Source organism: Mustela nivalis, assembly GCF_964662115.1.
Source record: "Mustela nivalis genome assembly, chromosome: 10".
Lineage (NCBI taxonomy): Eukaryota > Metazoa > Chordata > Mammalia > Carnivora > Mustelidae > Mustela > Mustela nivalis.
In genome coordinates this window covers 110,335,417-110,348,000 of record NC_139029.1, presented here as the reverse complement: position 1 = coordinate 110,348,000, position 12,584 = coordinate 110,335,417, and the positions used below count along the sequence as shown (strand labels likewise).

The 12,584-nt window shown below is 36.9% G+C and overlaps 1 protein-coding gene across 3 annotated transcripts in view; it reads right to left on the bottom strand.

Annotated features, from left to right (window-relative positions):
- GOLPH3L (golgi phosphoprotein 3 like) overlaps positions 1-12,116 on the bottom strand; it is a 43,537-nt gene extending 31,421 nt beyond the window's left edge. Inside the window, exons 1-3 of one of the 3 annotated variants that reach the window (XM_082686024.1) lie at positions 11,907-12,114; positions 11,321-11,461; positions 9,656-9,850 (exon numbers count right to left, since the gene is read on the bottom strand). In XM_082686024.1, coding sequence (XP_082542150.1) covers positions 9,656-9,838 — 183 coding nt within the window. In that variant the 5' untranslated portion in view covers positions 9,839-9,850; positions 11,321-11,461; positions 11,907-12,114. Of the gene's footprint in view, positions 1-9,655; positions 9,851-11,320; positions 11,462-11,906 lie in introns of all 3 variants that reach the window. The other 2 variants (XM_082686025.1, XM_082686023.1) reach the window with 2 other exon arrangements.
- Positions 12,117-12,584: the final 468 nt, after the last annotated feature.

Below are 12,584 nucleotides of genomic sequence, written 5' to 3'. Positions count from 1 at the left end.
TCATTTATATCTTTTTAGTATAACAGTCTCCTCCTTCTGTAATGAAGATATACGACATGGGTTGTAATCTATGGCTGGCATTGTGAACTGAGGAGAAAAATATAAAATGCCTATTTAATTATACATTAAACTTTCTGAAGATATGGTTATAATAAATCAAATCAAATATTATTTATGATTTAAAAATTTTTTTTAAAAGGTTTATTTGTCAGAGAGAGCGAGGAGGAGGCAGATGGAAAAGTAGACTCCCTGCTGAGCAAAGAGCCTGATGCCAATCTCGATCCCAGGACCCTGGGACCATGACCTAAGTCAAAGGCAGACGCTTAACTGGCCATCCAGGTGTCCCATATTTACTGCTTCTTTTAACATTTTTCATTTTGCAAATTGGGTTTTATAAATTTCCTACTTGACTTATTGTTCCTTATGACCGAAATATCTTGTTTGATGGAAGAAAGAAAAGAGAAAAAAGTCTGTAAGACTTTCATATTTCCTCCTTAAATTGTGATGGGATGAAATATAAAGCAAAACCATATCATTCAGGGGCACCTGGGTGGCTCAGTGGGTTAAAGCCTCTGCCTTCAGCTCAGGTCATGATCTCATGGTCCTGAAATCAAGCCCCGCATTGGACTCTTTGCTGGGCAGGGAACCCGCTTATCCCTTTCTCTTTCTCTGCCTGCCTCTCTGCCTACTTGTGATCTCTGTCTGTCAAATGAATAAAAATCTTAAAAAATGAATAAAATCTTTAAAAAAACCCATATCATTCAGATTTGCTAATCAGTACTTTCCTTTATTTTGCCATTATTGATGTCAACTTAATACTTTTTATGGGATCCCAAAATCTTTAAGAGTGAGCTTTGCTAAAGAAACAAAAACAAACAAACAAAAAAACACAAAACTGAGTAAGCTTTGCTGGAATATTAAACATTGAAATAAGAAAGCTGTGGATAAGACTTGTAAAAATAACTGTGCCAAATATTACTGCAGAATGTAATAATCTTTTATCTTACTAGGAGATATAAATTAAGCTCTATATGAAACTATCCCAGGAGATTAAATTCTTGGGTTTCCACTAAGCAATAGCAATCCTGAACAATTAATTCTCTATTTTCAGCAAGAAATTAAAAAAAATATATGTCATACATGCTTTGGAAGCATGCCATTTTAAAAACTGTCCGAGTCAGTTTGAACATAAATTCCACCACTTAATGACCAATTAACCATCTAACTTTGCTTTCATAAAGAGAAGACGATATCTGTCTTGTAGAATCAGCAAGAGAAAGTAAAAGAGTACAGTATATTTTGAAAACTCTAAGTTACACAAACACAAAAAAAACAAAGAAGGACATGAAAGACATGCAATGACTTGTATCAAATTTATGGGTTCAATGGCTACAGCCAAAGGTCCAAATATAAGTGGTTTTTATTTTAATATCTATGCCAGGAATTTTGGAAGAGAACAGTGTGCAACTAGGGGTTGGGGGAAGGGAGAGGCAAGCTCTCAATGAAATAGCTTAAACTATTATTTCCTACTGTTAAAATAGGACTTTGGTCTCTCAGTTTATTTCCTTTTGTACCCACAGTAAATTTGGGGGTTGTATGAATGGATATAATAAAACAGAAGTTCTTTTCTTTTTTTTTTTTTAACAGCCTATGTTAATAAAAACCAGAAAACCTGACAAACAAGTCCTTCTGATACACTTGCCCTATTCACTATGGCAATAACCACTGACAAGGGATTTATTGTTCATTTTGTGCAATCAGGAAACTAAAAGACCAGGCAGTGACCTAAATGAGACTTTTAATCTTTTGATTTTAATAAAATGGTTTAGGACTGAGCAACTTTTTAAGAGAAGTAGTTCTCTCCATTGACAGCCAGTCATTGACAAGTTGTATATGGACTTCTTGTTATGTTTTTTTTTTTTTTAAGTTTATTGATTAGTTCACCAGAATTTTACCAGCTTTAAAAAAGCTTGTCCTTCTAATCTCCCATTGCTAATAAATTGAGTGAATTAAAACTGATGGATGATCATTAGTAGCTTGAAAAAGCTGAGTATTAACATATTTTATATTTATAATGTATAAGTTTCATCCAGTCTGATTTATCATATTTCTTTTTTTTTTTCTAAGATTTTATTTATTTGACAGAGAGAGAGCACAAGTAGGTGGAGCAGCAGGCAGAGGGAGAGGGAGAAGCAGACTCTCCACTGAGCTAGGAGCCTGACAAGGGGTTCAATCCCAGGACCCCAGGATCATGACCTGAGCAGAAGGCAGACAGCTGACTGAGCTACCCAGGTGCCCAATATCATTTTTCTGTATGTATGAACAGTGGCATTGTTTGAAAGAACAAGAATAGTCTTAGCAGCACCATTTATAATGGACTCCTAAATGTCTGTTCACCAGCAGATTGAATGAATAGTGGAATAGTGATATAACTGAAATTCTATATAGCATAATATAGAATTTTATTTTAAAATATAATTTTTAAATTATATGCAGCAACACAGGTGAATCTCAAACATCATATTGAACCAAAAAATACATAACAGTATCAACCCAATAACATACGGTTTAAAAAAAGGCAAAACTAAATATACTGTTTAGGAATATACATACATGTTAGAAGTGCAGGGAGGCGAGGCAGGATGTGGTTAGACATCCTGCACAAGACATTAGGGCACAAGAGGATGACCCCACAATGCTTGTAATGTTCTTTTGGTGGTGGTTACGTGTTTGCTTTAAAATTACTTATTAAATTGCACATATGTGTTTTATAAATTTTTCTATATATGCTATATTTCACAATTTTTGAAAAGTTAAACAATAAAATACATGACTGAAAACTGAACGTCCAGCTAAGTTATGGTAGTTGAGTTTCAAAACATCTGAGTTAATTTAAAGAAGATGTTTTCAAATATCTGTGGTTATTCCAGGTACAAATCATTGAAATTATCATAAACATTCAGCTGATTTTTTCCCCCTAGACTGTGTTTCTTTTCACAAACTGACTTTTGCTTATATTCAGAATTCAGCTTAAGAGTTATCACTTCCCAGTAACTCTTTCCTCCCCTGTCCCACTAGCACTTTCCACCACTGATCTGGGTTAGGTATCTTTTTTTTTTTTTTAAAGATTTATTTATTTATTTGACAGAGAGAGATTACAAGTAGGCAGAGAGGCAGGCAGAGAGAGAGAGGAGGAAGCAGACTCCCTGCTGAGCAGAGAGCCCGATGCGGGACTCGATCCCAGGACCCTGAGATCATGACCTGAGCCGAAGGTAGCGGCTTAACCCACTGAGCCACCCAGGCGCCCTTAGGTATCTTTTCTTTGTTCCCTCAGCAGCCAGAACAGTCACACACACATCACATGTACTGCAATGGTCTGCTAACATTCCAGAAGCCCTTTCCAATCTCTCCAGCCACTCTCATCCTACTAGACTATAAATTATCTCAAAAGCAGGGACAATTGTCTTTGTTTTCTTTCAGTATCTATCACTTTATACATACGAGACATTCAGTAACTTTTTGGTGACCAAACAAATTAATGAAAATATAGTTCCAAAATTCCAATGAGCAATACTTCTTGCCAATTTTGACTTAAGTGACATGAGAAATATGATTAAAACCTTTTTTTTTTTAAAGACTTATTTATTTGACAGAGAGAGGGGCAGCGAGAGAGGGAACACAAGCTGTGGTAGTGGGAGAGGGAGAAGCAGGCTTCCCGCCGAGCAGGGAGCCCGATGTGGGGGTTGATGCCAGGACCTCCGGATCAAGACCCAAGCCGAAGGCAGACCCTTAACAGCTGAGCTGTCCAGGCACCCCTGATTAAAACCTTTTATGTCACAGCACATAAGGAGTCAATAAATGGGATTACTAGGAGAAAGCTTGGAAGGAAAGAGGGTTTAAAACACTATCCACAAACTAAAAAGATTACTGCCAAAAGTCAAAAGCATTAATAGGCTCATTCCTCTTACAAGTAACTTAATTTAATAATAAAGATTTCATAAAGGAGACGTTTTAAATATCCTAGCAATTTAATTAAAGTATTAATTGTCCATGAGTCAATAATACCTATATCAAAACTCCTACCAAATGCAATAATGACAAATAAATGGGATCTTGATTTCAACAGAAAATAAATCTGTATTATTTCGGTCAGGCTGGTGCTTAAGTTTAATTTTCTCAGTTGAGAGCAGTGTTACTGAACTGAGATTTTTTTTTTTTTAACTTTTATTTTGTTAAGCAGGCTCAATGTGGGGCTTGAACTCAAAATCTTGAGATCAAGAGTCTCATGCTGTACCAACTGAGCCAATCAGAGGCCCTTGATAACATCTAATTTTAAATGTACTTAAAAGGTTAGACTCTTCAACATACACTTAGATTTCTTAGTTATTTTCACAAGACAATGAAGCTTAACACAGCTGACCCTTAAACAACAGTAGGCTATTTGTAACTAAGTTTTGGGAGAGCAAAAAGTTATAGATGGATTTTCAACTGTATGGGTATTAGGCACCCTTACCCCCCATGTTTTTAAGGGTCAACTTTTTTTTTTTTTAAGATTTATTTATTTGAGAGAGAGAGAGTGTGGAACACATGGTGGGGAGGGGCAGAGGAAGAGAGCCTTAAGCAGACCCTTTGCTGAGCCTGGCACCCCAGGCAGGGCTTAATCTCATGACCCTGAGACCATAGCCCTGAGATCACAACTGGAGCCCAAACCAAGAGTCAGACACTTAACTGAGCCACCCAGGCACCCCTTCCACAGAATGGTTTTAAAACACAGTTGACCCTTGGGGCACCTGGGTGGTGTAGTGGGGTAAGTGTATAACTCTTGATTTTGTCTCAGGGTTGTGATATTAAGCCGTACTTCAGGCTTCAGGGTCTGGGCTCAGTGCAGAGTTTGCTAGTCCCTCTCCCTCTGCTTCTCCCCCAGGCTCTTACACTCTGTCTTTCTTGCTCTCTCAAATAAATAATCTTTTTTTTTTTTTTTTCAGATTTTATTTATTTTTCAGACACACAGAGAGAGAGAGAACAAGCTGTGGGAGTGGCAGGCAGAGGGAGACGGAGAAGCAGGTTCCCTGCTGAGCAAGAAGCCCATGTAGGACTCAATCCCAGGACCCTGGGATCATGACCTGAAGGCAGATGCTTAACCCACTGAGCCACCCAGGCCACCCCATGTTTTCAAAAATAGATATAATTTTAAGAACTGTAGTATTGGGTTCTAAACAAAGAATCTTATGGAAATCTTAACTTTGGGACTTTGGGATGCAAAGTTTAACACTTAGGATTTTTTTGACATGTCATAAACCTTAAGTCATGTGAAAACAAGAAATTATATTACATATTAGAACATATATTCACAAAGAACATAGAGCAAAAATATCATTAAGTCCTTATTTTGGACATAAAAATGAAATGGGCTTTCCTATTTTCATTAGGCTGATCCCTTTACTTAAAGGAAGAATCTATAACTATAGAGAACAAATTGATCATTATGAAGGGAGGTGGATGGGAAGATGGATGAAATAGGTCAAAAGGACTAAAAGTACACTTACAGTCACGAGCACTGAGTAATGTGTAGAATTGTTCAATCACTACATTGTACACCTGAAACTAATATAATACTATATGTTAACTACACTGGAATTAAAATAAAAATAAATAAAGGAAAGAGTCTGAAAGTCTCTGCCTGACACTCAAAATCTGCCACACTCTAGTCTGAATCTAGTTTGCCAATTTTGATTCTCATTTTTCTCCAAGAAAACACCTACTTCAATCACAGTGGTTAATGATCTCCCAAACTCATCAAGCTCATAATAATTTCAGGTTCCCTCATCCAGAATGTGTTTTCTTTACTCCGTTTATGTTAATCTTACCTGTACTTAAAGGCCCAGCTTGGGGGAGCCTGGGTGGCTTAGTAGTTAAACATCTGCCTTCAGCTCAGGTCATGATGCCAGGGTCCTGGGATCGAGCCCCTTCATTGAGCCCCTTCATCGGGCTTCCCTGTTCAGCGGGAAGCCTGCTTCTCCCTCTCCCACTCCTCCTCTGCTTGTAGCTTGTATTCCCTCTCTCACTGTCTCTCTCTGTATCAAATAAATAAACAGAATCTTAAAAAAACAAAAAAACAAAAAAATACGAGGGGCGCCTGGGTGGCTCAGCGGGTTAAAGCCTCTGCTTTCGGCTCAGGCCATGGTCTCAGGGTCCTGGGATCAAGCCCCATATCCGGCTCTCTGCTCAGCAGGGAGCCTGCTTCCCTTCCTCTCTCTCCGGGCCTGCCTGTCTGCCTACTTGTGATCTCTGTCTGTCAAATAAATAAATAAGTAAATAAAATCTTAAAAAAAAAAAAAGAAAAAAGAAAAAACAAAAAATGGCCCAGCTTGTTTTACTGCCTTCTATTCTTCCCCAGATTATTTCAACCCATTATGTTCTCTCTTCCTTCCAACTCTCTTGGCTCTTACTGTTCTAACATGGAAAAACTTGCTGGATTTTTACTGTTGTTTACCTATTCAGAAGTCTTTTGAACTGTGAAATATAATGCATACACAGAACAGTGCATGAAACAAAAGTGAAAAAAGTTCAATGATTAATGTCTCGGTAAATACACATGAAACTTTGCCCAAGTAGAGAAACAGAAAACTGTTAGTACCCAGAGAGCCCCCTCATGTTCTTTTCTAGTTACTAATATCCTCCTCCTATCTTACCCCCTACAAAAAGGTAACCACTATGTTAACAATTATAGTAATCCCTTTCTTGCTTTTCTTTGTAGTTTCAATCATCTAAATATGTAACCCCTAACACTACAGTTTTCTTGAATTTTATATACATGGAATCATATAGTATGTCTTTTTTGTCTGGCTTCTGTTACTGAATATTACATGAGAATCATACATGTTTTATAACAATGTTCATTTTCATTCTGTATAGAAAAAATGTTTATATTCATTTAGATAAATGGACAACTCATTTTTATCCATTCCACAGATGATGGACCTTTGGGTTACTTAACTTTTAGAAAGTATGTATGTTTTGTCTCCCCAGCAGGAATGCAAGTTTCATGAGGGCTGGGGCCATACATAGTATCTCATAGTATTTTATATTTACTTTAGTATTTGCATAATGCTAAGCACATCACATTAATCACCCCAATCACACTAAATAATGATTAAATAAATCTATGAGTAGTTTAGGAGGTGGGAAGAAAATAATTAGTGCTGGAAATCAATTAGTGTTTTTTAAAAAGACTTTACTTATTTATTTGAAAGTGAGTGAGAAAGAGAGAGAGAGGAGAGAATGAGTGGGGGGAGGGGTAGAGGGCGAAGCAGACTTCCTGCTGAGCAGGGGGCCCAACACAAGGTGTGATCCTAAGACCTGGGATCATGACTTGAGCCAAAGGCAGAGGCTTAACTGACTGAGCCACCTAATAGAGCCCCATCAGTAAATATTTTTAGAGAGAGTTATATAACTGGCATTTTGGAATAGCATACTGTTTTAATAAATCAGAAGGTTTGACCTCTCCTATTTATTTATACCTAAGAATTTATAATTTGTTGTTCTTCCTGAGACAACTGAAAGCTAAAAATGTAATTTATCAACTATTTTAAAAAATAAAATTAGAGGGACGCCTGGGTGGCTCAGTTGGTTGGGCAGCTGCCTTCGGCTCGGGCCATGATCCCAGCGTCCTGGGATCGAGTCCCACATCGGGCTCCTTGCTCAGCGGGGAGTCTGCTTCTCCCTCTGCCTCTGCCTGCCATTCTCTCTGCCTGTGTTCACGCTCTCTCTCTCTCTCTCTGACAAATAAATAAAAAAATCTTTAAAAAAATAAATAAATAAAATAAAATTAGAACTCAAAAGGTAATTATTCAAAAGGCTAATTCTCTATTCATCTTTGTACAGTACCTCACCAGAGTTTGTTTATTTCTTGTTCTATTTCCTTATATTTATATTAACTATTATAAAATTTAAAAGCACACAAAGAGAAGTCCAAAGTTAGAATCTCCACAAAACAGAAGCAAAAATTCTAGTATCTAAGGTTAGCAGGAAATTAATCATTCCTATTCAAAAGTAAAACAAACCAAATAGCTTTTTAGTTCTAATATGCTCTTCTACAGTCAGCAAACGCATCCTAGGTACTGTGTCAACATCTCAAAACAGTATTTATGCCACCTAATCTTCAGACCTACTCTGATAGTCTCTTGGAGTGTCAGTTTTGCATTTTCATTTGCTTAATTTTCATAAAACTAGAGTTTCATCAACTTTCTCAGCAAACAGGAAAGTACACTTGCGGGCAAGATTTTCTGATATATGTGTCTTGGCCAAGTGCATATGTGTATGTCTCTAATATTAGTTTTAACAATACACAGGCTATAAGAAGTCTTGTAAGTTTTGTTCCAGTCTGTAATTTGATGTGATAAAAAAACAGAGAAGGGAAACATGGTATAGAGAATGTAAAGTCTAAGAAACAAGGATAATCCCAAATTGAGGAATCAATGCAGAAAAGAATAGATGGTACTAGATGTTTGTAGCCAATTCATTACTAGCTAAAGATAGTTATCAAAGCCAAATTTAGTCTTTTTTAATGTAAAGTAACATTGTAATTTGTTAAGTTTTCAAAACAAAGGCCAATAAATCTGCCTTTATTATCATTATCATTATATTACTAAAAGCTTTCTTGAAAAAGAAATAGTTGTTTAAAATACTAAGTTAAATTTCTTCATAATCTCTTCATGAGGGAAGAAAGTGAAATACAATAAAAAGTTAAATTACAAATAAAGGATAATATATTACAGTAGAAGAACTAGCAAATGTGGTTATACTCTAAGATCAGCTTTCTCAAGACTAATTCTATTATGAAGTGTTCTATTAACAAGGGACAACTTAGAGAAAACTGCAATTAATTTAAAAACATTTTCTGAAATTAAAATATTTATCAGTTGTTGATATTTAATTTCTAAAGATCCACAGAATAGAATTTTTAAAAAGTTATTTCTACTGCATTACAAGTTAAACCTATTCCTGTTTATTTTTATAAAACAGCTAATCATACACATTTCTTGTCTTGTCATTGAAAAGATTTTCCTCCTCACAGCTCAAGACAATTTCAATGTGTGGGCCCTCTTGGTTTAATAGGAGGCCATTTCACCATCAATGTCATTTGGGAAACTACAAGTACAAAAATTTTGCATGTGTTCTACTCTCTCCTATCTTCTAAAATTTTGGAGGAATTTTGTAATTAAATTACCCTTTAAGTAATTATACTTCCGGATTTTCCCTCCAAATATCAGCTACCCTCCCAAACTCCCCCACCCACCTGATGGCTAGAGCACAATTCTAAGCATTAGAACTTAGCATTAATGAAAATATTCTGACATACTACTTCTTTTTTTTTTTTTTTTTAAAGATTTTATTTATTTGTCAGAGAGAGAGAGGGAGAGAGAGCGAGCAGGGGAAGACAGAATGACAGGCAGAGGCAGAGGGAGAAACAGGCTCCCCGCTGAGCAAGGAGCCCGATGTGGGACTCGATCCCAGGACACTAGGATCATGACCTGAGCCGAAGGCAGCTGCTTAACCAACTGAGCCACCCAGGCGTCCCCTGACATACTACTTCTTAAAAACATTCCAATATTCAAGAGTCTTTGGGAAAGACTAGTAAACCCAACTATGTTACCTCTTTATCTTTTAGTCCCAGGAGCAATACTTCTTCCATAAGTGTGAGGCGAATATCCTTAGAGTCACCAGAATCTTCATTGTCTGGACTCCTGTCTTGATTAGTGTCTTCCTCACTTTCCACCTTCTTTTCAGAGTTCTTGCCTACTTCAGTGCGACGGGCCCGGTGAGTTAAAGTGGTCATTCTCACCTGTTTCTGGAAAGGGTGATGAAAAAATATCTGTAAGAAAGCTTATGTAGGGCGCCTGGGTGGCTCAGTGGGTTAAGCCGCTGCCTTCAGCTCAGGTCATGATCTCAGAGTCCTGGGATTGAGTCCCGCGTCGGGCTCTCTGCTCAGCAGAGAGCCTGCTTCCCTCTCTCTCTCTCTGCCTGCCTCTCCATCTACTTGTGATTTCTCTCTGTCAAATAAATAAATACAATCTTTAAAAAAAAAAAGAAAAAGAAAAAGAAAGCTTATGTAAACAGAACATATTGATATTCATACAGACCTACTACAAATGTATACAAATAAGAAATATATATAAACTTAAATAGAGAAAGGAGTAAAGACCAGAAAAATTAGGTGGGTAACACAATATGTTTTCCAAAGTACAATAGCTTGAAGGTAAAGAAGGCATTGACAGAAAATCAAATCAGTAATATTAAAGATTGGTACAAATGATTGATCGATCTTTCTTCGCTTCTAGAAATGATCATCTTTTAACCCTGCTGATTTTATGTGCATAATCTAGAATCCAGGAGTATATACACATCATTGTAACTGTATTTCATAAAATGGATTCTCCCCAAGTTAAATAATATGGGACAGCAAAAAATTGTGAGAATCCAGGCCCCAAAATCCATGTAATAATCTACATGTAACTTCTATAAACATTCAATGGCACATTATAAAAACAGAGAAATTAAAAAAATAAGAAACACTAAATATATATATTCTCATATTTTCTTCCCATAACTCATCTCATGCACTCCTTTTGGAAACTGCATCTACAGAATAACACTCAGAAGATCATGTGTAGTAATTCCATATACACAGAAAACTTTCATCTCTGTCCCTAGCTAGCCATCTTGCAAATACTCAAATAGCTGCTGACAAAAAGTATCAGAAAGAGAATGTTAAAAGATTAATGATCTCTTTCTTAATTGCAAAGAAAAAAAAAAAATCAAAGCACATGCCCTCTTATACCATGTACTACAGATGTTTTTAAAAAAAATCTAGTCAAGAGAAATGGCACTAAATCATGTATGATATAAAGTTAGCATACTTTATTTTAAAATAAATCTAAATGTCAGTTTTTGAAACGACAAACAAATATTTTTAATCAGTAATTATTTAAAAGAATATCTTATTCATGTTCAAAAGAATGCATTCAAAAGCGTCTGTGACTGGATCCTGTTCTAGCGATATTTCCCGTTACATTACTCTCAGTTACATATTGTTAACACCCACTTTTCAAACAGGTCCCATGCTGCCATTTCTGCTCCTTTGTCCATGCTGTGTTCTCTCCCCTTTCCTTTCCTCTTTATATTCTACCCATTCTTCAAAGACCTATTGAAGATCCAGGTAAAACCTTAAGTGAATACCCTTCTCCATTACCCTTATGTCCCATGGCCAGAATTGGTCTCTCTCTCAGCTATACTTCCACAGAGCTTTATTTATACTTACATCCTTTAAAGTATTTATTATAGTCTTTCTTTCTTTTGGTATGGCTGTCTCTCAACTGTAAACTTCTTGAGGGCAGGGATATTGTCTTCTTGGGTTTTTATAGTCTCCATAGCAACTAGCACAATGTCTTTAACGTTGTAACTGCTCAATAAATATATACTGATTAAAATGAATACTCAGAAATGCATGTGAACATTTTAAAATAGAAATACAAGTAAAGTGACTTACAAATGATTCTTTGTACAAGGCCATATTTCAAATACAATTCTTGGTGGGAGGTGGGAAAAAGGGTGAAGGAGGAAAAAACCCCTGTGATATAAATGCTTAAGGGCATTAACCCTATCTGGCACTGTGAACAGAGTTTATTTGCTAACCCAATCCAAGAAACTTTAAGTCTTCAGAGAAAAAAAGGGCAGGAGGGGACTTTGAGGAACTAATACCCGCTGGGCATTTATTAGTTAAAAATCCTATTTGGGGAAAAAAAATGACCAAAAACTAACTGAATAAAATCCTCCCTCTCCCCATAAAATAAAAAATCTGTAGGCTTTTTTTGTACATTAGGAAATGTATATTCTCCGTTGCTTACCTGACGTTACTCCTGGGTTACAGCCGGACACAAACAGCAGCCTGCGCTCTGTTTTAGGGGGACACCTGTTCCCCCACGTCCTAGTAGGTAAAAAAAACTTCTCAGCCACGCAGAGATTACAAACTTCCTGATCCTTCGATGCAGAGAAGGAATAACACATCAGCTTCCTCAGGATCCCTAGGCAACCTACCTTGGTGTTTCTTCATTGGACCAATCAGAAACCGCCAAGGTTGAGTCCAGCCAATCGGAGCTTACAAGGGGAGGCTCTCCTCGGGCTATTGTGTTGCGATCCCGACAAACACCACCAAAAGGAGGCAGGTTTGGGTCAACCTGACAGCTGGTCAATCCAATGAAGTAACCTTCGTAGAAGAGAGGAAAGGGAGCTGCGCTCCCCACGCCCATTAAACCGGCCAATCAAAGCGTTCAGTGAGCTAGCGCAAGCTACAGATCTACAAAGGTTTTTGTTGGTCAAATCTCTGTAGCAGGTGTGTTAACTGTACCAGCGTATAATAGGACAATTAGGTGAGATGTGCTAGGATCCAAAAAAGCTAAGGACAAATAAACACTTTAAATTGGTTGTTTTCGAAAATTAGCTTGTCCTCAACTTTCCTGTTCCAGAAAAACCTGATCTGGGTCAGTTTGTGGACGTTTATTTGGTTTACATTAAACAGGTTAGGT